Here is a 25,329-nt window from a genome sequence, read left to right on the forward strand (position 1 = left end):
GGTCATGGTACCAGGGTCAGTCAGAGGGTGAACTTGTTGGCCCGGGAGGTCTTTCCCAAGCTCAGCATTCCATGATTCCGTGATTATTGCCCGACCATGGCTCTCGGTGACCAGGGTCAGTCAGAGGGTGGATTCACTGATCCAGGAGGTCTTTCCCAAGCTCAGCATTCCATGATTCCATGATTATTGTCCGACCGTGGAACTCGGTGACCAGGGTCAGTCAGAGGGTGGAACTCGAAGGCCTAGGAGGTCTTTCCCGAGCTCAGCATTCCATGATTCCATGATTATTGCCCGACCTTGGCACTCAGTGACCAGGGTCAGTCAGAGGGTGGACTCACTGGTCCAGGAGGTCTTTCCCGAGCTCAGCATTCCATGATTCCATGATTATTGCCCGACCGTGGCTCTCGGTGACCAGGGTCAGTCAGAGGGTGGACTCACTGGCCCAGGAGATCTTTCCTGAGCTCAGCATTCCATGATTCCATGATTATTGCCCGACCGTGGCACTGGGTGACCAGGGTCAGTCAGAGGGTGGACTCACTGGTCCAGGAGATCTTTCCTGAGCTCAGCATTCCATGATTCCATGATTATTGTCCGGCCGTGGCACTCAGTGACCAGGGTCAGTCAGAGGGTGGACTCACTGGTCCAGGAGATCTTTCCCGAACTCAGCATTCCATGGTTCCGTGATTATTGCCCAGCCGTGGGATTTGGTGACCAGGGTCAGTCAGAGAGTGGAATTCACTGGTCTAGGAGGTGTTTCCCAAGCTCAGCATTCCATGATTCCGTGATTATTCTCCAACCGTGGCACTCAGTGACCAGGGTCAGTCAGAGGGTGGAACTCGAAGGCCTAGGAGGTCTTTCCCGAGCTCAGCATTCCATGATTCCATGATTATTGCCCGACCGTGGCTCTCGGTGACCAGGGTCAGTCAGAGGGTGGAACTCTCTGATCCAGGAGGTCTTTCCCAGGCTCAGCATTCCATGATTCCGTGATTATTGCCCGGCCGTGGCACCAGGGTCAGTCAGAGGGTGGACTCACTGGTCCAGGAGGTCTTTCCCGAGCTCAGCATTCCATGATTCCATGATTATTGCCCGACCGTGGCTCTCAGTGACCAGGGTCAGTCAGAGGGTGGATTCACTGATCCAGGAGGTCTTTCCCAAACTCAGCATTCCATGATTCCATGATTATTGCCCGGCCATGGCACCGGGTCAGTCAGAGGGTGGACTCACTGATCCAGGAGGTCTTTCCCGAGCTCAGCATTCCATGATTCCCCGATTCTCCCCCGGCAGCTCAAGGCCGTGCACGAGCAGCTGGCGGCCCTGTCCCAGCCCCAGCAGAACAAACCAAAGAAAAAGGAGAAGGACAAGAAGGAGAAGAAGAAGGAGAAGCACAAAAAGAAGGAGGAGCTGGAAGAGGCCAAGAAAAGCAAAGCCAAGGAGCCGCAGCCCAAGAAGGCCAAGAAGAGCAACAGCAACAGCAGCACCTCCAGGTGAGCCCTGCCCTTCCCCCCCCGGCCCAGATCCTCGGCAGGGCGGCATTTCCCCTTCCCTCGTTAACGTAATTAGCGCGGGAGCCTTAATGAGTAACCCCAACCCCGCTCTGGAGGGGTCGAGATCTTGGGCGTGGTCCTTTTCTGGGGTCGCTGAGCGGGTTGAGCTGAACCTTGGGTGTCCAGGAGCAGGTTGAACTCAGTCTTGGGTGTCCAGGAGCGGGTTGAGCTGAGCTTTGGGTGTCCAAGGGCAGGTTGAGCTGAACTTTGGGTGTCCAGGAGCAGGTTGAGCTCAGCCTTGGGTGTCCAAAGGCAGGTTGAGCTGAGCTTTGGGTGTCCAAGAGCAGGTTGAGCTGAGCCTTGGGTGTCCAAGAGCAGGTTGAGCTCAGTCTTGGATGTCCAAGATCAGGTTGAGCTGAGCCTTGGGTGTCCAGGGGCAGGTTGAGCTGAGCCTTGGGTGTCCAAGATCAGGTTGAGCTGAGCCTTGGGTGTCCAGGAGCAGGTTGAGCTGAGCCTTGGGTGTCCAGGGGCAGGTTGAGCTGAACCTTGGGTGTCCAAGATCAGGTTGAGCTGAGCCTTGGGTGTCCAGGAGCAGGTTGAGCTCAGCCTTGGGTGTCCAAGCCCAAACTAAACCCCCCTGGCCCCAAACTCAACCCCCTCACCCCAGACTAACCCCCCTGGCCCCGCGGGGTCTAGACTGGGCTCTGACCCCCTGGCCCCAAACTCAACCCCCTGGCCCCAGACTAAACCCCGTGGCCCCAAACTAAACCCCTTCACCCCCAACTCCACCCCTTGGCCCTGCAGGGTCTAGGCCGGGCTCTGACCCCACAGGGTCTAGGCCGGGCTCCGACCCCACGGGGTCTAGGCCGGGCTCTGACCCCACAGGGACTAGGCTGTACTCTGACCCCACAGGGACTAGACCGGACTCTGACCCCACAGGGACTAGGCCGGGCTCTGACCCCACAGGGACTAGGCCAGGTTCTGACCCCACAGGGTCTAGACCGGGCTCTGACCCCACAGGGTCTAGGCCGGGCTCCGACCCCACGGGGTCTAGACCAGGCTCTGACCCCACAGGGACTAGGCCGGACTCTGACCCCACAGGGACTAGACCGGGCTCTGACCCCACAGGGACTAGGCTGTACTCTGACCCCACAGGGACTAGACCGGGCTCTGACCCCACAGGGACTAGACCGGACTCTGACCCCACAGGGACTAGACCGGGCTCTGACCCCACAGGGACTAGACCAGGCTCTGACCCCACGGAGTCTAGGCCGGGCTCTGACCCCACAGGGACTAGGCTGGGCTCTGACCCCACAGGGACTAGGCCAGGCTCTGACCCCACAGGGACTAGACCGGGCTCTGACCCCACAGGGACTAGACCGGACTCTGACCCCACAGGGACTAGACCGGACTCTGACCCCACAGGGACTAGACCAGGCTCTGACCCCACGGAGTCTAGGCCGGGCTCTGACCCCACAGGGACTAGGCTGGGCTCTGACCCCACAGGGTCAGGGCCGGACTCTGACCCCACAGGGTCTAGACCGGACTCTGACCCCACAGGAACTAGACCGGGCTCTGACCCCACAGGAACTAGACCAGGCTCTGACCCCACAGGGACTAGGCCGGGCTCTGACCCCTCTCCCTGTGTCCCCGAGCAGCAAGAAGGAGCCGGCGGCGGCCAAGCCGAGCCGGGCGGCTCCGGCCTACGAGTCGGAGGAGGAGGAGAAGTGCAAGCCCATGTCCTACGAGGAGAAGCGGCAGCTGAGCCTGGACATCAACAAACTGCCGGGGGAGAAGCTGGGCCGGGTCGTTCACATCATCCAGTCGCGGGAGCCGTCGCTCAAGAACTCCAACCCCGACGAGATCGAGATCGACTTCGAGACGCTCAAACCATCGACGCTGCGCGAGCTGGAGCGCTACGTCACCTCCTGCCTGCGCAAGAAGAGGAAACCCCCAGGTACTGACCTAGGCCCGGCTTTGGCAGGGGGTGGGTTCAGTCAGGCCTGGCTTTGGGAGGGGGTGGGTTCCACTTGGAAACCCCCAGGTACCACCTTTAGGCCTGGCTTTGGGAGGGGGTGGGTTCCACTTGGAACCCCCCAGGTACCACCTTTAGGCCCGGCTTTGGCAGGGGGTGGGTTCAGTCAGGCCTGGCTTTAGAGGGGGTGGGTTCCACTTGGAAACCCCCAGGTACAGACTCAGACCTGGCTTTAGAGGGGGTGGGTTCAGTCAGGCCTGGCTTTGGGAGGGGGTGGGTTCCACTTGGAAACCCCCAGGTACTGACCTAGGCCGGGCTTTGGCAGGGGGTGGGTTCAGTCAGGCCCGGCTTTGGGAAGGGGTGGGTTCCACTTGGAAACCCCCAGGTACAGACTCAGGCCTGGCTTTGGGAAGGGGTGGGTTCCACTTGGAAACCCCCAGGTACTGACCTAGGCCGGGCTTTGGCAGGGGGTGGGTTCAGTCAGGCCTGGCTTTAGGAGAGGGTGGGTTCCACTTGGAAACCCCCAGGTACAGACCTAGGCCGGGCTTTTGGAGGGGGTGGGTTCAGTCAGGCCTGGTTTTGGGAGAGGGTGGGTTCCACTTGGAAACCCCCAGGTACAGACATAGACCAGGCTTTTGGAGGGGGTGGGTTCAGTCAGGCCTGCCTTTGGGAAGGGGTGGGTTCCACTTGGAAACCCCCAGGTACAGACTCAGGCCTGGCTTTGGGAAGGGGTGGGTTCCACTTGGAAACCCCCAGGTACTGACCTAGGCCGGGCTTTGGCAGGGGGTGGGTTCAGTCAGGCCCGGCTTTGGGAAGGGGTGGGTTCCACTTGGAAACCCCCAGGTACAGACTCAGGCCGGGCTTTGGGAAGGGGTGGGTTCCATTTGGAAACCCCCGGGTACTGACCTAGGCCGGGCTTTGGCAGGGAGTGGGTTCAGTCAGGCCTGGCTTTAGGAGAGGGTGGGTTCCACTTGGAAACCCCCAGGTACTGACCTAGGCCTGGCTTTGGGAGAGGGACGGGTTCAGTCAGGCCCGGCTTTGGGAAGGGGTGGGTTCCACTTGGAAACCCCCAGGTACAGACTCAGGCCGGGCTTTGGGAAGGGGTGGGTTCCATTTGGAAACCCCCGGGTACTGACCTAGGCCGGGCTTTGGCAGGGAGTGGGTTCAGTCAGGCCTGGCTTTAGGAGAGGGTGGGTTCCACTTGGAAACCCCCAGGTACTGACCTAGGCCTGGCTTTGGGAGAGGGACGGGTTCAGTCAGGCCCGGCTTTGGGAAGGGGTGGGTTCCACTTGGAAACCCCCAGGTACAGACATAGGCCTGGCTTTGGCAGGGGGTGGGTTCAGTTAGGTCTGGCTTTAGGAGAGGGTGGGTTCCACTTGGAAACCCCCAGGTAGGCCTGGCTTTGGCAGGGGGAGGATTCAGTTAGATCCAGCTTTAGGAGAAGGACGGGTTCAGTTAGGCCTGGCTTTGGGAGGGGGTGGGTTCCACTTGGAAACCCCCAGGTAGGCCTGGCTTTGGGAGGGGGACGGTTCAGTCAGGCCCGACTTTGGGAGGGGGACGGGTTCAGTTGTGGTTTTAGGCCCTCGCTTTGGGGTCGTCCCGAGGCCGTTCCCAAGGAAAGGTGGCACCGGGGCCTGAGGGGCCTCCAGAACCGCGGGAATTCCGAGTTTATTTGTAATTCCAGGTTTATTTTTCATTTTGAGTTCCTAGTTCTGAGTTTCTTCGCAATTCAGAGTTTGGTTTTCGTTCCGAGTTTCTTTTTCCTGCTGAATTTATTCATCATTCCGAGTTTCTGTATAATTCCCAAGTATAGAATTCCGAGTTTATTTTTAATTCCGAGTTTAGTTTTCAGTCTGAGTTTATTTTAAATTCAGTTTATCTTTATTTCTGGGTTTATTTTTAATTCCGAGTTTATTTTTAATTCCGAGTTTAGTTTTCAGTCTGTGTTTATTTTAAATTCAATTTATCTTTATTTCTGGGTTTATTTTTAATTCCGAGTTTAGTTTTAATTCTGAGTTTAGTTTTCAGTCTGAGTTTATTTTAAATTCAATTTACCTTTATTTCTGGGTTTATTTTTAATTCCGAGTTTAGTTTTCAGTCTGAGTTTATTTTAAATTCAATTTATCTTTATTTCTGGGTTTATTTTTAATTCCGAGTTTAGTTTTAATTCCGAGTTTAGTTTTCAGTCTGAGTTTATTTTAAATTCAATTTACCTTTATTTCTGGGTTTATTTTTAATTCCGAGTTTAGTTTTCAGTCTATTTTAAATTCAATTTATCTTTATTTCTGGGTCTATTTTTAATTCCGAGTTTATTTTTAATTCTGAGTTTATTTTTCACTCTAAATTTCTTTTTAATTCCGAGTTTATTTTTCACTCTAAATTTATTTTTAATTCCGAGTTTATTTTTCATTCCAAATTTTTTTTCTTAATTCCAAGTTTATTTATAATTCTGAGTCTATTTTTAATTCTGAATTTATTTTTAATTCTGAGTTTATTTTTCATTATGAGTTTATTTTTCATTCTAAGGTTAATACTATTTTTCATTCTAAATTTATTTTTAATTCTGAGTTTATGTATAATTCTGAGTTTATAATTCTATTATTAATTCTGAATTTATTTTTAATTCTGAGCTTATTTTTCCTTATGAGTTTATTTTTCATTCTCAGTTTAATACTATTTTTCATTCTAAATTTATTTTTAATCTCGAGTTTATGTATAATTCTGAGTTTATTTTTCATTCTAAATTTCTTTTTAATTCTGCGTTTATTTTTCATTCTAAATTTCTTTTTATTTCTGAGTTTATTTTTAATTCGGAGTTTATTTTTAATTCTGGGTTTATTTTTAATTTTGAATTTATTTTTCATTCTGTTTTATGGGTGGTTAATGAGGTAATTACAGCTGGTTATGAGGTGATTACGGGTGGTTAATGAGGTGACTATGGGTGTTTAATTAGATAACTCTGGGTAGTTAATGAGGTGATTACGGGTGGTTAACGAGGTGACTCTTGAGTGGTTCATTAGTCAATTAGAGGTAGTTAGTTAGTCAATTATAAGTGGTTAATAAGGTAATTAGAGCTGGTTAATGAGGTGATTACAGGTGGTTAGTTGATATGGGTGTTTAATGAGGTGACTATGGGTGTTTAATTAGGTAACTGGGTAGTTAATGAGGTGATTATGGGTGGTTAACAAGGTGACTATGGGTGTTTAATTAGAGAACTCTGGGTAGTTAATGAGGTGATTACGGGTGGTTAACGAGGTGACTCTGGGTGGTCAGTTAGTCGCTTAGGGGTGGTTAACGAGGTGACTATGGGTGTTTAATTAGGTAACTCTGGGTAGTTAATGAGGTGATTATGGGTGGTTAACGAGGTGACTCTGGGTGGTCAGTTAGTCAATTAGGGGTGGTTAGTTAGTCTATTACAGGGGGTTAATGAGGTGATTATGGGTGGTTAACGAGGAGACTCTGGGTGGTCAGTTAGTCGATTAGGGGTGGTTAATGAGGTGACTATGGATGTTTAATTAGGTAACTGGGTAGTTAATGAGGTGATTATGGGTGGTTAACGAGGTGACTCTGAGTGGTTCATTAGTCAATTAGGGGTGGTTACTCGATTATGGGTGGTTAATGAGGTGACTATGGGTGTTTAATTATGTAACTATGGCTAGTTAATGAGGTGATTATGGGTGGTTAATGAGGTGACTCTGGGTGGTTCATTAGTCAATTAGGGGTGGTTAGTTGATTACGGGTGGTTAATGAGGTGACTCTGGGTATTTAACGAGGTGACTCTGGGTGGTCAGTTAGTCGCTTAGGGGTGGTTAACGAGATGACTCCGGGTGGTCAGTCAGTCAATTAGGGGTGGCTAACGAGGCCATTAGGTCCCTCTAACGATCTCCTCCGCCCCCCCCGTCCCCGCAGCCGAGAAGGTCGACGTCCTGGCCGGCTCCTCCAAGCTCAAGGGCTTCTCGTCGTCGGAGTCGGAGAGCAGCAGCGAGTCCAGCTCCTCCGACAGCGACGAGTCGGACTCAGGTTAGCGCTTCCCGCCGCCCCCTCCCGCCCTTCCCGACCCTCCCCGACATAATAAACTCGTTTTCAGCCCTGCCTCGGTCTTTAATTGTTCTTTGGAAGCTCCCGGGGCGACCGCAACCCGGCCCCGGGGGGTCGGGCTGGGCGGGGATCCCCCTCCGGTGCCTCCGCCCCGTTCCGGGGCTTTTCCTCGGCTTTTTCCTCGGAGGGTTTGGCACCTCGGCCTCGTTCCGGGGGTTTTTCCTCGGCTTTTCCTTGGATGGCAGCTCAGGGAGCGCTTGGCTTGACCCCCCCCCCCCCGGATCGGTGTTTTTAGGGAATAAACCGGTGCTTTTGCCTCCAGGGAAGCGTCGGGGACGTTGTTGCCGACGCAGAGGATGGAAAAAACTGGGAGGGGAGGGGATTTTGTGGATAAGAAGCTTTTCGGGTGGATCACGGTTCTGGGATCTTGAGGGAAAATCGGGTTGAAACGGGAATTTTGGGACCCCCGGGAGGCGTCTCCCTCGTGCCGCCGTCGCTGGGATTGGACCGGGTCGGGTGTGGAACGACTTGGGAGTCGGAGCTGATTTAGGGATGGGCTTTTCCTTGGTCCCAAGGCTTCACTTCCCAAATTCCCAGGGAAGCAGAGGCTGTGCCCATTCCCAGGGAAGCAGAGTCTGTGCCCATTCCCAGGAAAGCAGAGCCTGTACCCATTCCCAGGGAAACAGAGTCTGTTCCCATTCCCAGGGAAGCAAATCCTGTGCCCAGTTCCTAGGGAAGCAAATCCTGTGCCCATTCCCAGGGAAGCAAAACCTGTGCCTGTTCCCAGGGAAGCAAATCCTGTGCCCATTCCCAGGAAAGCAGAACCTGTGCCCATTCCTAGGGAAGCAAATCCTGTTCCCATTCCCAGGGAAGCAGAATCTGTACCCATTCCCAGAAAAGCAGAACCTGTGCCCATTCCTAGGGAAGCAAATCCTGTGCCCATTCCCAGGGAAGCAGATCCTGTTTCCATTCCCAGGGAAGCAAATCCTGTGCCCATTCCCAGGAAAGCAGAGCCTGTGCCCATTCCCAGGGAAGCAGAGTCTGTGCCCATTCCCAGGGAAGCAAATCCTGTGCCCATTCCCAGGGAAGCAAATCCTGTGCCCATTCCCAGGGAAGCAGAGTCTGTTCCCATTCCCAGGGAAACAAATCCTGTTCCCATTCCCAGGGAAGCAGAGTCTGTTCCCATTTCCAGGGAAGCAGAGTCTGTGCCCATTCCCAGGGAAGCAAATCCTGTGCCCATTCCCAGGGAAGCAAATCCTGTGCCCATTCCTAGGGAAGCAAATCCTGTGCCCGTTTTCAGGGAAGCAAATCCTGTGCCCATTCCCAGGAAAGCAAATCCAGTGCCCATTCCCAAGGAAGCAAAATCTTTGCCCATTTCCAGGGAAGCAGAGCCTGTGCCCATTCCCAGGGAAGCAAATCCTGTGCCCATTCCCAGGGAAGCAGAACCTGTGCCCATTCCCAGGGAAGCAAATCCTGTGCCCATTTTCAGGGAAGCAAATCCTGTGCCCATTCCCAGGGAAGCAAATCCTGTGCCCATTCCTAGGGAAGCAAATCCTGTGCCCATTCCCGGGGAAGCAGAACCTGTGCCCATTCCCAGGGAAGCAGAGTCTGTTCCCATTCCCAGGGAAGCAAATCCTGTGCCCGTTCCCAGGGAAGCAAATCCTGTTCCCATTCCCAGGGAAGCAGAACCTGTGCCCATTTTCAGGGAAGCAGAACCTGTGCCCAATTCCTTAAAATTCCAATTTTCCACTACAAACCCATCCGGGGGTGGATCCAGGAGTCTCCCAGACCCCAAACCAACCCTTTTATCCCAAACCTGCCCTTTTTTATCCCAAACCCACCATATTTCTCTCCAAAAGTTGCTTTTTGGTCTTTTAAATTTAAACTCGAGTCACCTTTAGCATTTCTTAGATGAATTCCCCTAAAGAAGTTGCTTCCTTTCCCAGGGACACACCTGGGAATTCCGTGGGATCGGGATTTCACCGGCCTGTTAAAACTTATAATTTCAGCTCCGGTTTTTTTTTTCCCTGAATGCCCCAAACTTGGAAAATGGGGATGAATTTTAACTCCAAACCACTTCCATGTCCATTTTTTTCCCCCCACAAAACCTTGACCTGCCCCAAATATTTTCCCTAAATCCCTTTTTTTTTGATCTCCCCCCTGGGGTTTCGCCGCCGTGGAACCACCAAGTTCTTCCCCCCCCCAAAAAAAACAAGAGAAAAGCTGCATCAAATTTGCTCTTTTTAGTTTTAAGGACTAAAACCAATTCAAGTGGCTTTGCTACAAAACCACGTTTTTTCCTGGAACGGGGGGATTTTGACCCGGAATGTGGGAATTCGGGGGGGGGGTGGAACCATCTCTCGGGGATTCGCCTTTCTGGGGGAACGTGGGTGGGACTAAAATGAGGATTTAGGGACAAATCCAACCTATCCCCGTGGTCGTTGGGGGGGGGCGGAGCCTCAGGGCCCGATGGGACCTTTCTGTTGGAAAATCAGCCGGAAATGACGTCATGGGAGCGACCTTTGCCTTCGATCCCGGCGGGTTTTATTCCCGGGGATGAGACGGGGTCGGAGTTGGGACGTCTCGGTGCTCCTGCGACGCCGGGAGATGCCAGGGGAGGGATTGGACCCCAAAACACCAACTGGGAGCCAACAATCGGCTTCATTGGATGAAGGTCCATCCTTGGGTTGAGTTGGCGTCTCCAAAATCACCGAGTGACCCCCTGGAACTCCAAAACACCAACTGTGACCCAACAATCGGCTTCATTGGATGAAGGTCCATCCTTGGGTTGGGTTGGCATCTCCGAATCACCAAGTGACCCCCCAGGACCATCATGGTTTCCATTGGCTTTGTCTTCTTGGAGAAGACATCCTTGGCCATCCTGGAACGCCGTCGGGGTGGGAGATGGGATTCCTCTCATTGCTCTTGGATGCCGGGAAGCTGCCGAACCGCGTGATCCGACTGTGAGCCAGCAGTCGGCATCGATGGATGAAGGTTCGTCCTTGGGTTGGGTTGGCCAAGCTCAGTCACCTCTGGAATGACCGGATGATCCCCTGGGCTCACCAGGACTTTACCAGTCGTGGTCTCCGTTGGCTCCGTGGTCCCGGTGAAGGGTCTCCCCAAGCATCCGGTGCTCCGGCCGCGGTCGAGACTGGAATCCTCCGATCCCACTCCATCCCCTCTGCTCTCCGTGGCCACGTCCAGCTCGTGCCAGGATTCCTCACAGAAGCTCCCCGGGAGACCCAGAGCAGGATGGAGAAGATCCTCGTTCGTCTTCCCAGAGGAGCAACGCCCGGAACGTGCGTTTTGGAGAAGCCCAACCGGGATGGTTCCTCTTCCAACCCAGAACTGGAGCGGGGCTGTGCTCGGCCGACTCGTGGCTTTTTTTGGGAGCTGATGTTTATTCCCACCCGGTCCTGGATTATCCGAGGCTTTTCTCCTCCTCCCACTCGAGTTTCTCCTGAATTTGGGGTTTCTTCCTCATCCCGGGAGCACTTCGATCCTGATCCCAGTAGGACGGGAACTGGGGGGTCGTGAAGCCACCTCTGCTTCCCAGGATCCGCTCCGAGGTGGGTTTTATCCATAGGGATCGTCTGCTGGATCATCTTGTCTCCAGCTCTTGGCCTTGGATCTTCCCCAGGACGAGCAGCGAGTCCTGCGGAGCAATTCCATCCTCAGGGAAGAGGAACTCGGCTCTTGGGCTTTCTGGAAAGGCCCATCTGGAGCTGTGGATGCCCATCCCAATCCATGGATACACATCTGGAGCTGTGGATGCCCATCCCAATCCATGGATACCCATCTGGAGCTGTGGATGCCCATCCCAATCCGTGGACACCTCTTGGAAGTTGTGGATGCCCATCCCAATCCATGGACACCCATCTGGAGCTGTGGATGCCCATCCCAATCCATTGACACCTCTTGGAAGTTGTGAATGCTCCTCCCAATCCATGGACACCCCTTGGAAGCTGTGGATGCCCATCCCAATCCATGGACACCCCTTGGAAGCTGTGGATGCCCATCCCAATCCATGGATACCCATCTGGAGCCGTGGATGCCCCTCCCAATCCATGGACACCCCTTGGAATTCCTGGGGTATCCAAGGCCTTTCCCGGCCATTGGGTGGAAGGACTCGGGGTCGGGGTTGGGTTTCACCTTTTCCTTCCTCCCGCGGTTTCTCCCCGTTTTTGCGGCAGCCAAATCCCGGAGATCCCGGAGAATTCCCGCCCCAAACCCTTCCCCGTTCCGGGATCGGCGCCGCCGCGGCACTAACGGCTCCTCTTTCCCCTTTTTTTGGCAGAAATGGCACCGAAGTTGAAGAAAAAAGGGCATTCGGGGCGAGAGCAGAAAAAGGTGAGAGACACCACGGCCTCGGGGCGGGACCGGGAGCTTCGGGAACGCCGGGAATGCCGGCGGGAGAGCGGGTTGGGTGTGTTGGCCCCGTTCCCTCACACGGCCGAGGCGGGGTTGGGTTTCCTGGGAAGATGTTCCCAGTGCCCCCGGGGTGGTTGGGAAGGTGTCCCAGGGATCTGGGGGGAGTTTTGGTGACCAGGAGGGTGTTTCAGGGGCTTGGGAGGAGTTTTGGTGACCGAAAAGGTGTTTTGGTGACTTGGGGGAGGGTGTTTTGGGGAGTGAAAAGGGATTTTTGAGAACCAAAAGGGCTTTTTGGTGACCCAGGAGAGCATTTTGATGACGAGTCACCATTTTTGATGACCAGTAATCAATTTTTGATGACCCAGGAGAACCTTTTGATGACCAATAACCTGTTTTTGATGACCAATAACCTATTTTTGATGACCAGTAACCAATTTTTGATGACCAAAAAGCCATTTGGGTGACCCAGGAGAGCATTTTGATGACCAGTAACCCATTTTTGATGACCGAGGAGATCATTTTGATGACCGATAACCCGTTTTTGATGACCAATAACACATTTTGATGACCAAAAAGTCATTTTGATGACCCAGGAGAGCCTTTTGATGACCAGTAACCCATTTTTGATGACCAATAACCCATTTTGATGACCAATAACCCATTTCTGATGACCAATAACCCATTTTGATGTCCAGTAACCCATTTTTGATGACCACTAACCCATTTTTGATGACCAATAACCCATTTTGATGACCCAGGAGACCATTTTGATGACCAATAAACCATTTTGATGACCAATAACCCATTTTGATGACCAATAACCCGTTTTGATGTCCAATAACTCATTTTTGATGACCAGTAACCCATTTTGATGACCATTAACTCATTTTGATGACCAGTAAGCCATTTTGATGACCAGTAACCTGTTTTGATGACCAATAACCCATTTTGATGACCAGTAACCCATTCTGGTGACCAGTAACCCATTCTGGTGACCAATAACCCATTCTGATGACCAGTAACCCATTTCTGATGACCAATAACCCATTCTGATGACCAGTAACCCATTTCTGATGACCAATAACCCGTTCTGATGACCCAGGAGACCATTTTGATGACCAGTAACCCATTTTTGAAGACCCAGAAGCTCATCCCAACGCCCAAAAACCCATTTTGACGCCGCTCCACCGACTCTCTCCCCTCTCTCTCCTTTCCTCCCCTCCCAGCACCACCACCACCACCACCCCCCGGCGCAGCCGCCGCCGCCGCCTCCGCCCCAGCCCGTGCCCGCGGCGCTGCCGCCGGTGCAGCCGCCGCCGCCCCCGCCGCCCGTCCCGGCCCCCGCCCCGCCCATGAAGGCGTCACCACCGCCCTTCGTGCCCGCCCCGGTGCCGGTGCTGGAGCACCCCCTGCCCGGGACCATGTTCGACACCATGAGCCACTTCGGCCAACCCATCCTGCACCTGCCCCAGCCGGAGCTGCCGCCGCACCTGCCCCCGGCGCCCGAGCACGGCACCCCCCCCCACCTCAACCAGCACGTGGTGTCCCCTCCAGGTGAGAGGGGGAGCGGGATTTGTCCCTCCTGGAAGAGTTGGGTGGGATTTAGCACTCCTGGGCCCTCCTGGAGGAGCTGGGTGGGGTCTGTCCCTCCTGGAGATGCCAAGTGGGATTTATCACTCCTGGAGGAGCTGGGTGGGGTCTGTCCCTCCTGTCAGTGTTGGGTGGGGTCTGTCCCTCCTGTCAGTGTTGGGTGGGGTCTGTCGCTCCTGGAGGAGCTGGGTGGGGTCTGTCCCTCCTGGAGGAGCTGGGTGGGGTCTGTCCCTCCTGGAGGAGCTGGGTGGGATTTATTGCTCCTGGAGGGGTTGGGTGGGGTCTGTCCATCCTGGAGGTGCCAAGTGGGATTTATCACTCCTGGTCCCTCCTGGAGGGGTTGGGTGGGGTCTGTCCCTCCTGGAGGAGCTGGGTGGGGTCTGTCCCTCCTGGAGGAGCTGGGTGGGATTTATCACTCCTGGTCCCTCCTGGAGGAGCTGGGTGGGGTCTGTCCCTCCTGGAGGTGCCAAGTGGGATTTATCACTCCTGGTCACTCCTGGAGGAGTTGGGTGGGGTCTGTCCCTCCTGGAGGGGTTGGGTGGGGTCTGTCCCTCCTGGAGGTGCCAAGTGGGATTTATCACTCCTGGTCCCTCCTGGAGGAGTTGGGTGGGGTCTGTCCCTCCTGGAGGAGTTGGGTGGGGTCTGTCCCTCCTGGAGGAGTTGGGTGGGGTTTGTCCCTCCTGGAGGAGCTGGGTGGGATTTATTGCTCCTGGAGGGGTTGAGTGGGGTCTGTCCCTCCTGGAGGTGCCAAGTGGGATTTATCACTCCTGGTCCCTCCTGGAGGAGCTGGGTGGGGTCTGTCCCTCCTGGAGGGGTTGGGTGCGGTCTGTCCCTCCTGGAGGAGTTGGGTGGTGTCTGTCCCTCCTGGAGGAGCTGGGTGGGGTCTGTCCCTCCTGGAGATGCCAAGTGGGATTTATCACTCCTGGTCCCTCCTGGAGGTGCCGGGTGGGATTTATCACTCCTGGTCCCTCCTGGAGGAGTTGGGTGGGGTCTGTCCCTCCTGGAGGAGTTGGGTGGGGTTTGTCCCTCCTGGAGGAGCTGGGTGGGATTTATTGCTCCTGAAGGGGTTGAGTGGGGTCTGTCCCTCCTGGAGGTGCCAAGTGGGATTTATCACTCCTGGTCCCTCCTGGAGGAGCTGGGTGGGGTCTGTCCCTCCTGGAGGTGTTGGGTGGGATCTCTCCCTCCTGGCAGTGCCGGGTGGGCGCCGGGACACCTTCACTGACCCCCCCCCGTGTCCTTCTCTCTCCCCCCCCCAGCTTTGCACAACGCTCTGCCTCAGCAGCCCTCGAGGCCCAGCAACCGCGCCGCGGCGCTGCCGCCCAAGCCCCCGCGCCCCCCGGCCGTGTCTCCGGCGCTGCCGCCGCAGCCGCTCCTCCCGCAGCCGCCGCTGCCGCAGCCGCCACAGGTGCTGCTGGAGGACGAGGAGCCGCCGCCGCCGCCGCCGCCGCACCACGGGCTGCCCCTGAGCGCCAGCCAGATGCAGCTGTACCTGCAGCAGCTGCAGAAGGTGCAGCCGCAGACTCCGCTTCTCCCTTCAGTGAAGGTCCAGTCGCAGGCGCCGCCGCCGGCGGCGCTGCCGCCGCCGCCGCCACCGCCCCCGACGCACCCGGCGGTGCAGCAGCTGCAGCCGCCGCCGCGCCCGCTGCACATGCAGCCCCCCCTGCCCTTCCCGTCCCACCTGCCCCAGCCGCCGCCGCCGCCGCCGCCGCCGCCGCCGCCGCAGCAGCAGCAGCCGCCGCAGCAGCCGCAGCCGCCGCAGCAGCACCCGCCGCCCCCGCAGCCCCCCCAGCCCCCGGCGCAGCCGCCGGCGCCCGCCAAGCCGCAGCAGGTCATCCAGCACCACCCGTCGCCGCGGCACCACAAGGCGGACCCCTACGGCAGCGGTGAGGAGGAGGAGGAGGAGGAGGGTGGGGAGGGGGGGAAGGGGTGGTGGGAGGGGTGGGAGACCCCGTGAGGGGTCCTGCCGCCGGAGCCGCGGAGATCCGGCGGGGTCGGGGGGTGGAGGAGCTCGGGGCAGTCACTTCTGGAGGGTCTCGAGGGCGTGGAGTTGTTGAGGATCTTGGAGATCTCCGGTTGTTGAGGATCGCGAGGATCTCCCCTTGTTGAGGATCTTGGAGATCTCCAGTTGTTGAGGAGCTCGAGGATCTCCCCTTGTTGAGGATCTTGGAGATTTCCGGTTGTTGAGGATCTCGAGGATCTCCCCTTGTTGAGGATCTTGGAGATCTCCAGTTGTTGAGGATCTCAAGGATCTCCCCTTGTTGAGGATCTTGGAGATCTCCAGTTGTTGAGGAGCTCGAGGATCTCCCCTTGTTGAGGATCTTGGAGATCTCCAGTTGTTGAGGAGCTCGAGGATCTCCCCTTGTTGAGGATCTTGGAGATCTCCGGTTGTTGAGGATCTCAAGGATCTCCCCTTGTTGAGGATCTTGGAGATCTCCGGTTGTTGAGGATCTTGAGGATCTCCCCTTGTTGAGGATCTTGGAGATCTCCAGTTGTTGAGGATCTTGAGGATCTCCCCTTGTTGAGGATCTTGGGTTTCTCCCGTTGTTGAGGATCCCAAGGATTTTCTGTTGTTGAGGACCTTGAGGATCTCCAGTTGTTGGGGATCCCAAGTTATTGACGATCTTGGGGATCTCCAATTTTTGAGGAGCTCAAGCGTCTCCAGTTGTTGAGGATCTCAGGGATCTCCCGTTGTTGAGGATCTCAAAGATCTCCAGTTGCTGAGGATCTTGGAGATCTCCAGTTGCTGAGGATCTTGGAGGTCTCCCGTTGTTGAGGAGCTCAGGGATGTCCCATTGTTGAGGATCTCAAAGATCTCCAGTTGCTGAGGATCTTGGAGATCTCCCGTTGTTGAGGAGCTCAGGGATGTCCCATTGTTGAGGATCTCAGGGATCCCCAGGTTTTGAGGATCTGGAGTTATTGAGGATCTCCAGTTTTTGAGGATCTTGAGGATCTCCAGTTGTTGAGGATCCCAAGTTTTTGACGATCTTGGGGATCTCCAGTTTTTGAGGAGCTCAAGCATCTCCAGTTGTTGAGGATCTCAGGGATCTCCAGGTTTTGAGGATCTCAGGGATCTCCAGTTATTGAGGATCCCAAGGATCTCCAATTTTTGAGGATCTCAAGGACCTCCAGTTGTTGAGGATCTCGGGAATCTCCCGTTGTTGCGGATCCCCAGGTTCTGAGGATCTGGAGTTACTGAGGGTTTCAAGGATCTCTGGTTTCGGAGGATCCTGAGTCGTTGAGGATCTCAAGGGTCTCCAGTTGTTGAGGATCTCGAGTTATTGAGCATCTCAAGGATCTCCAATTGTTGAGGACCTCAAAGATCTCCAGTTCTTTAGGACCCTTGAGGATGCCAAATTCTTGAGGATCTCTAGTTTTTGAGGATCTCCAGTTTTGAGGATCTCCAGGATCTCCAGTCTGGAATTTTCGAGAAACTTGAGGATCTCAGATTTTGGAATATCTGGAAGATCTCAAGGATGTCCCGTTTTTGAGGATTTCAAGTTATTGAGGATCTCGAGGATCTGAAGGATCTCCAGGTACTGAGGATCTCAAGGACCTCTTTTCGTGAGCGTCTGGATGTTAAGTTCTTGAGGAGCCCCCAGTTCTCCAGTCATGGAGGAACCTGAAGGTGGGAAGTTTTTGAGGATCTCAAAGCTCTCAGACTTTTGAACATCTCCAGGATCTCGAGTTTTCAAGGATCTTGGATTTTCACGGATCTCAGGGATCTTCTGTGTTTGAAAATCGTGAGGATCCCACGTGTTTGGGGAACTTGGAAATCTCATTTTTGAGGATCTCAGGGTTCTGTTGAGGAACACTAAGATCTCCATCCTTGAGAGGAACACCAAGATCTCCATCCTTGAGAGGAACACCAAGATCTCCACCCTTGAGGAACACGAAGATCTCCATCCTTGAGGAACACCAAGATCTCCATCCTTGAGGAACACCAGGATCTCCATCCCTGAGGAACACCAAGATCTCCATCTCTGAGGAACACCAAAATCTTCATCCTTGAGGAACACCAAGATCTCCATCCTTGAGAGGAACACCAAGATCTCCATCCTTGAGGAACACCACAATTTCCACCCTTGAGGAACACCAAGATCTCCATCCTTGAGAGGAACACCAAGATCTCCATCCTTGATGAACACCAAGATCTCCATCCTTGAGGAACACCAAGATCTCCATCCTTGATGAACACCAAGATCTCCATCCTTGAGGAACACCAAGATCTCCATCCCTGAGGAACACCAAGATCTCCTTCCTTGAGAGGAACACCAAGATCTCCATCCTTGACAGGAACACCGAGACCTGTCTTTGAGGAACACCAAGATCTCCATCCTTGAGGAACACCAAGATCTCCATCCTTGGGGAACACCAAGATCTCCATCCTTGAGGAACACCGAGATCTCCATCCCTGAGGAACACCAAGATCTCCATGTTTGAGGAACACTAAGATCTTCATCCTTGAGGAGCACCACGATTTCCATCCTTGAGGGCCTCGGGCTCCTCAAATCCGTTCAGAACTCAGGATTCTCCATTTTTTGGGCACATCCCGACGCGGGACCGTCGTCCTTGTGTCCCTCCCATCCCGCTGGCTCCAAGACCTCAGGGGGGGTCTCTCTTTTGAGCCAGGGGGTCTCCTCCCCCCGTAGAGCAGGGGCGGTGCCGGGGCGGGCGTGGCGGTGCTGGAGCAGGCGTGGCAAAGCCAGGGTGGGCGTGGCCATACTGGGGTGGGCGTGGTGGTGCTGGAGCAGGCGTGACAAAACCAGGGTGGGCGTGACCATACCGGGGTGGGCGTGGTGGTGCTGGGGCGGGCGTGGCGGTACCAAGGTGGGTGTGGTGGTGCCAAGGTGGGCGTGGTGGTGCCGGGGCGGGCGTGGCGGGGCCAAGGTGGGCGTGGCGGTGCCAGTGTGGGCGTCTTGATGCCAAGGCGGGCGTCATGGTGCCAAGGTGGGCACGACGGTGCCGGGGTGGTTCTGGGGTGGGCGTCGTGGTGCCGGGGTGGGCGTGGCGGTGCCAGGGCAGGCACACCAGTGCTGGGGCAGGCGTGCCGGTGCAGGGGCGGGTGTGTGGCGGTGCCAGGGTGGGTGTGGTAATGCTGGGGTGGGCGTGGCAGTGCCAGGGCAGGCGCAGTGGTGCCGGGGCAGGTGTGGCGTTGCCGGGGTAGGTGTGACAGTGCCAGGGCAGGCGTGGCTGTGCTGGGGTGGGCGTGGCGGTGCCAGGGCCGGTGTGGTGGTGGCAGAATGGGCGCCGCGGTACCGAGGTAGGCGTGGCGGTGCCGGGGTGGGCATGGCGGTGCCGGGGTGGGCGTGGCGGTGCCGGGGTGGGCGTGGCGGTGCCAGGGTGGGCGTGGCGGTGCCGGGGTGGGCGCGGCGGTGCCGGGGCGGTGCCGGTGCACCACGGGGGCACTGCCAACGCGCGACCCTGACCGTTTTACCCCTCCCCACCCCGTCCTCAGGTCACCTGCGGGAAGCCCCCTCCCCTCTCCTGATGCATTCCCCACAGATGCCGCCCTTCCAGGCCCTCGTCCACCAGTCGCCACCTCAGCAAAGCATCCAGCCAAAAAAACAGGTACCCACCGGCCACGAGGGCCCAGAAAACCCCCCCCCACACCTCCCCCAGAGTGAGTGAAGGGGGAGTGTCCCGCCCAGAACCCCCCCGGGTTTGGGGTTGGAGAAACCCCAGGACCCCCAGATTTGGGGTTGGAGAACCCCCATGACCCTCGATTTTGAGGTAGGAGACCCCCATAACTCTCAGTTCTGGGATTGGGGAACCCCCATGACCCCTGGTTTTGGGGTTAGAGAACCCCCCCAGGACCCCCAGATTTGGGCTTGGAGAACCCCCATGACCCTTGATTTTGGGGTAGGAGACCCCCATAACCCCCAATTTTGGGATTGGAGAACTCCCATGACCCCTGGTTTTGGGGTTAGAGAACCCCCCCAGGACCCCCAGACTTGGGGTTGGAGACCCCCCATGACCCCTGGTTTTGGGGTTAGAGAACCCCCCCAGGACCCCCAGACTTGGGGTTGGAGACCCCCCATGACCCCTGGTTTTGGGGTTAGAGAACGTCCCCAAACCTCTGAGGTGCCCCGGTTTGGGGGAGGATGGAGAGGGGGTTGGGTGGGGCAGGAGGGGTCTGGGGGGTCTCCCCGGGCGGCCCCTGAGCGGAGTTTTGGGGGGGTTGTTTTTTTTGGGGTGGCAGGAGCTGCGAGCGGCGTCCGTGGTGCAGGCGCAGCCGCTGGTGGGGAAGGAGGAGAAGATGCACTCGCCCGTCGTGAGGAACGAGACCTTCAGCCCCCCCCTGCGCCAGGACCCCCCCAAGCACCCCGAGGGCGGCAAAGCCCCCCCGCACCTCCCCCAGAGTGAGTGAGGGGGGGGTGTCCTGCCTGGAACCCCCCCGGGTTTGGGGTTGGAGAGCTCCTCAGAATCCCCAGTTTTGGGGTTGGAGACCCCCATGATCTCAGTTTTGGGTTGGAGAACCCCCATCACCCCCAGTTTAGGGGTTGGAGAACCCCCCCAGGACCCTCCCCAGCACCCCCACACCTCCCCCAGAGTGAGTGAAGGGGGGGTGTCCTGCCCGGAGCCCCCCCTGGTTTGGGGTTGGAGAAACCCCAGAACCCCAGGTTTGGGGTTGGAGAACCCCCATAACTCTTAGTTTGGGGTAGGAGACCCCCATGACCCCCAGTTCCAGGATTGGGGAACCCCCATGACCCCTGGTTTTGGGGTTAGAGAACCCCCCAGAACCCCCCCCAGCACCCCCACACCTCCCCCAGAGTGAGTGAAGGGGGGGTGTCCTGCCCGGAACCCCCCCGGAATTGGGGTGGGAGAAACCCCCAGAACCCCCCCAGCACCTCCCCCAGAGTGAGTGGGGGGGCTGCCCCCCAAACTTTGGTAGAGGAGGACACCCATAACCCTCAGTTTTGGGGATTGGAGAACCCCAGAACCCCCAGTTTAGGGGTTAGAGAACCCCCCCAGGAACCCCCCCTGGTTTGGGGTTGGAGAAACCCCAGAACCCCCAGATTTGGGGTTGGAGAACCCCCATGACCCTCGATTTTGGGGTAGAAGACCCCCATAACTCTCAGTTCCGGGATTGGGGAACCCCCATGACCCCTGGTTTTGGGGTTAGAGAACCCCCCAGGACTTCCCCCCAGCACCCCCACACCTCCCCCAGAGTGAGTGAAGGGGGGGTGTCCTGCCCGGAACCCCCCCGGGTTTGGGGTTGGAGACCCCCAGTTTGGTGGTTGGAGAACCCCCATCACCCTCAATTTTGGGGTGGGAGACCCCCATACCTCTCAGTTTGGGGTTGGAGAACCCCCATCACCCTCGATTTTGGGGTAGGAGAACCCCCAGTTTGGGGGTTGGAGACCCCCGTAACCCTTGATTTTGGGGATTGCAGACCCCCATCCCCCCCAATTTTAGTGTCCAAGCCCCCCCATCCCCCCAATTTCAGTGTCCAAACCCCCCCCCCCCCCAATTTCAGTGTCCATGCCCCCCCATCCCCCCCAATTTCAGTGTCCAACCCTCCCACCCCCCAATTTCAGTGTCCAAACCCCCCCCCAATTTCAGTATCCAAGCCCCCCCACCCCCCCAATTTCTCTGTCCATCCCCACCCCCACACAGTTCCCCCTCCCCGGGGGTCTCTCCCATCCCCTCCCCCCCCGACATTCCCACTTTTCCAGGGCCGGAGCTGAAGCCCCTGGAGGGGGGAGGGGCCCGTCCCGTGATCCGCCCCCCGGAACAGCCCCCCCCTGCCCCAGGAGCCCCCGACAAGGAGCGGCAGAAACAGGAGCCCAAGACCCCCGTGGCCCCAAAAAAGGTGAGGAGCCCCAAAATCCGGGAGAGAATCCGCCTGGAATTGGGGAGAATTCCCGGGGAAAGCTCCGGGAATGAGGTGGGACCACCGGGGAATGGGGGGGGGGGCTGATCCCAGTGGGAATGGGGGGGGAGAGGCTGAGGGAGGGGTGGACATCAAGAGGGACCTTGGAACACTCTGGGATTGGGGGTGTGAGAAAATCCAGGATTGGATCCATAAGAACCGAGGGAGGGGGTGACATCCAGAGGGACCTGGGGAAGCTTCAGGATTGGATCCATAAGAACCAGGGGAAGGGATGACATCCAGAGGGACCTGGGGAAGCTCCAGAGCTGGATCCATAAGAACCTCCCGAGGTTCTCCAGGCCCAGGGAGGGGGTGACACCCAGAGGGACCTGGAGAAGCTCCAGGATTGGATCCATAAGAACCTCCCAAGGTTCCACCAGGCTGAGGGAGGGGGTGACATCCAAAGGAACCTGGGGAAGCTCCAGGATTGGATCCACAAGAACCTCCCGAGGTTCTCCAGTCCCAGGGAGGGGGTGACATCCAGAGGAACCTGGGGAAGCTCCAGAACTGGATCCATAAGAACCTCCTGAGGTTCTCCAGGCCCAGGGAGGGTGTGACATCCAGAGGGACCTGGGGAAGCTCCAGAACTGGATCCATAAGAACCAGGGGAAGGGATGACATCCAGAGGAACCTGGGGAAGCTCCAGAACTGGATCCATAAGAACCTCCTGAGGTTCTCCAGGCCCAGGGAGGAGGTGACACCCAGAGGGACCTGGAGAAGCTCCAGGATTGGATCCATAAGAACCTCCCAAGGTTCTCCAGGCCAAGGGAGGGAGTGACATCCAAAGGAACCTGGGGAAGCTCCAGAACTGGAGAACCTCTAGAACTGGATCCATAAGAACCTCCCAGGGTTCTCCAGTCCCAGGGAGGGGGTGACATCCAAAGGAACCTGGGGAACCTCCAGAACTGGACCCACAAGAACCCCCCCGAGCTTCTCCAGGCCCAGGGGACCCCTCCCCGAGCTCACGGAGCCCCCGGAGCCGATCCCCGGGCGGGTTCCAGAATTCCCAGGCCCATTCCCCGTGCCCTGACCTGGCCCTTCCACCCCCTGGCAGGACCTGAAGATCAAGAACATGGGCTCGTGGGCCTCCCTGGTGCAGAAGCACCCGGCGGCGCCGGCGGCCACGGCCAAGTCGTCGAGCGACAGCTTCGAGCAGTTCAAGCGGGCGGCGCGGGAGAAGGAGGAGCGGGAGAAGGCCCTCAAGGCCCAGGCCGAGCAGGTGGAGAGGGAGAAGGAGCGGCTGCGGCGCGAGCAGGAGAGGATGAGGTGAGGCCTCAGAGCCGGCCCCGAGGGGTGGGACCCACCCCAGATAAACCCAGAGCGCTGGGACCGGCACCAAACCACTGTAACCGCCCCCAAACCACCCCCAAACCATCGTAACCAGCATGAAACCAACCCAAAACCACTACAACCACCCCCAAAACCATCCCCAAAGCACCAGAACCACCCCAAACCACCCCCAAACCATCCCCAAACTACTATAACCGCCCCCAAACCACCCCCAAACCACCAGAACCATCCCCAAACCATCCCCAAACCACCAGAACCATCCCCAAACCACCAGAGCTGCCCCCAAACCATCCCCAAACCACCAGAACCACCCCCAAACCATCCCCAAACCATCCCCAAACCACCAGAACCGCCCCCAAACCACCCCCCCAAACCATCATAACCAGCATGAAACCAACCCAAAACCACTGTGATCACCCCGAAACCATCCCCAAAGCACCAGAACCGCCCCCAAACCACCCCCAAACCATCCCTAAACCACAATAACCATCCCCAAACCATCCCCAAACCACCAGAACCATCCCCAAACCATCCCCAAACCACCAGAACCATCCCCAAACCACCATAACTGCCCCCAAACCACCCCCAAACCATCCCCAAACTACCAGAACCGCCCCCAAACCACCCCCCCAAACCATCATAACCAGCATGAAACCAACCCAAAACCACTGCGACCGCCCCGAAACCGTCCCCAAAGCACCAGAACCACCCCAAACCACCCCCAAACCATCCTCAAACCACCAGAACCATCCCCAAACCACCAGAACCGCCCCCAAACCATCCCCAAACCACCAGAACCGCCCCCAACCCATCCCCAAACCACCGTGACCACCCCAAACTATCCCCAAACCAAACCCAAACCACCGTAACCAACCCCAAACCACCCCCAAACCGCTGTGACTGGCACCAAACCATCCCCAAACCACCAGAACCACCCTCAACCATCCCCAAACCACCAGAACCACCCTCAACCAACCCCAAACCACCAGAACCACCCTCAACCAACCCCAAACCACCAGAACCACCCTCAACCAACCCCAAACCACCAGAACCACCCTCAACCAACCCCAAACCACCAGAACCACCCTCAACCAACCCCAAACCACCAGAACCACCCTCAACCAACCCCAAACCACCAGAACCACCCTCAACCAACCCCAAACCACCCCCAAACCACCAGAACCCCGTCCCAGCCGTTCCCCAATCCCTGATCCCTCTCCCAGCCACCTCCCAATCCCCCATCCCTGTTCCCACCCATCCCCTCTCCCTGATCCCATCCCTCCATCCCCTGATCCCAGTTCTACCTATCCCCTCATCCTTCTCCCACCCATCCCCTCTCCCTGATCCCAGTCTCCCTGTATCCCTGATTTTTGGTCTCCCCAGGAGCTGGGATGAGGAGGAGGCCCTGGAGCAGGCACTCCCATCATTCCCCATTCCCTGTATCCCTGATTTTTGGTCTCCCCAGGAGCCGGGATGAGGAGTTTGCCCTGGAGCAGGCGCTCCCATTCCCTCTCCCTGATCCCAATCCCACCATCCCCTCTCCCTGATCCCATTGCCATCATTCCCATCATTCCCCAGGAGCCGGCATGAGGAGTTTGCCCTGGAGCAGGCGCTCCCATCATTCCCCATTCCCTGTATCCCTGATTTTTGGTCTCCCCAGGAGCCGGGATGAGGAGTTTGCCCTGGAGCAGACACTCCCATCCCCTCTCCCTGATCCCAATCTCCCTGTATCCCTGATTTTTGGTCTCCCCAGGAGCCGGGATGAGGAGTTTGTCCTGGAGCAGACGCTCCCATCCCCTCTCCCTGATCCCAATGTCCCTGTATCCCTGATTTTTGGTCTCCCCAGGAGCCGGGATGAGGAGGAGGCCCTGGAGCAGGCGCTCCCATCCCCTCTCCCTGATCCCAATCCCATCATTCCCATCATTCCCCAGGAGCCGGGATGAGGAGGAGGCCCTGGAGCAGGCTCGCCGGGTGCACGAGGAGGTTCGGCGGCGCCAGGAGCCGCCGGTGCCGGTGCCGGTGCCGGTGCCGGTGGCCGTGGCCGTGTCGGCGGCGGGGACGGCCCCGCAGGGCCCCCAGAGCTCCCAACCCCCCAATTCCCAATCCATGCTGGACCAGCAGCGGGAAATGGCCCGGAAGAGGGAGCAGGAGAGGAGGCGCCGGGAAGCGGTGAGTGCCGGGGGGAGGGGGGGGGCCCGGAATTCCAGGGGGGAGCCACGGAATTATCCCGAAAATCCCTGAAAATGGTCCCGGGTATCCTCAGAAAATCCCTTGGGAAGCCAAAGAATGATCCCAGGGATCCCAAAAAATGATCCCAGAGATCCCAAAAAATCCCTTGGGAAGTCAAAGAATGATCCCAGAGATCCCAAAGAATCCCTTGGGAAGCCAAAGAATGATCCCAGAGATCCCAAAAAATGATCCCAGAGATCCCAAAAAATCTCTTGGGAAGCCAAAGAATGATCCCAGGGATCCCAAAGAATGATCCCAGAGATCCCAAAAAATCCCTTGGGAAGCCAAAGAATGATCCCAGAGATCCCAAAGAATGATCCCAGAGATCCCAAAAAATGATCCCAGAGATCCCAAAAAATCCCCTGGGAAGCCAAAGCATGGTCCCAGAGATCCCAGAATTCCTGGGGGGAGCCAAAAAATGATCCCAAAAATCCCTTGAGGAGCCAAAAAATAAAAAAAGTCCTGAAAAAATAAAAAAA

At 56.7% G+C, this 25,329-nt stretch overlaps 1 protein-coding gene and 1 long non-coding RNA gene across 5 annotated transcripts in view; both read left to right on the forward strand.

The window, feature by feature from the left end:
* Positions 1-25,329, forward strand: part of BRD4 (bromodomain containing 4) — a 58,484-nt gene that overhangs the window by 31,793 nt on the left and 1,362 nt on the right. Inside the window, exons 11-21 of one of the 2 annotated variants that reach the window (XM_032677307.1) lie at positions 1,285-1,484; positions 3,143-3,441; positions 7,369-7,479; positions 11,795-11,847; positions 13,095-13,422; positions 14,715-15,341; positions 18,914-19,026; positions 19,658-19,817; positions 21,135-21,271; positions 22,386-22,597; positions 24,553-24,790. In XM_032677307.1, coding sequence (XP_032533198.1) covers positions 1,285-1,484; positions 3,143-3,441; positions 7,369-7,479; positions 11,795-11,847; positions 13,095-13,422; positions 14,715-15,341; positions 18,914-19,026; positions 19,658-19,817; positions 21,135-21,271; positions 22,386-22,597; positions 24,553-24,790 — 2,478 coding nt within the window. Of the gene's footprint in view, positions 1-1,284; positions 1,485-3,142; positions 3,442-7,368; positions 7,480-11,794; positions 11,848-13,094; positions 13,423-14,714; positions 15,342-18,913; positions 19,027-19,657; positions 19,818-21,134; positions 21,272-22,385; positions 22,598-24,086; positions 24,193-24,552; positions 24,791-25,329 lie in introns of those variants that run through there. The other variant, XM_032677308.1, reaches the window with a different exon arrangement.
* On the forward strand, positions 6,330-7,264 carry LOC116781645. 3 transcript variants are annotated; one of them, XR_004354927.1, is made up of 3 exons: positions 6,330-6,390; positions 6,524-6,837; positions 6,879-7,264. It is a non-coding gene; the product is annotated as an uncharacterized LOC116781645 (long non-coding RNA). The 3 variants fall into 3 exon arrangements; XR_004354926.1 differs by having other exon boundaries at positions 6,524-6,834; XR_004354928.1 differs by having other exon boundaries at positions 6,336-6,456; positions 6,781-6,834.

The sequence above is a fragment of the Chiroxiphia lanceolata genome, unplaced genomic scaffold (assembly GCF_009829145.1).
Source record: "Chiroxiphia lanceolata isolate bChiLan1 unplaced genomic scaffold, bChiLan1.pri scaffold_49_arrow_ctg1, whole genome shotgun sequence".
Lineage (NCBI taxonomy): Eukaryota > Metazoa > Chordata > Aves > Passeriformes > Pipridae > Chiroxiphia > Chiroxiphia lanceolata.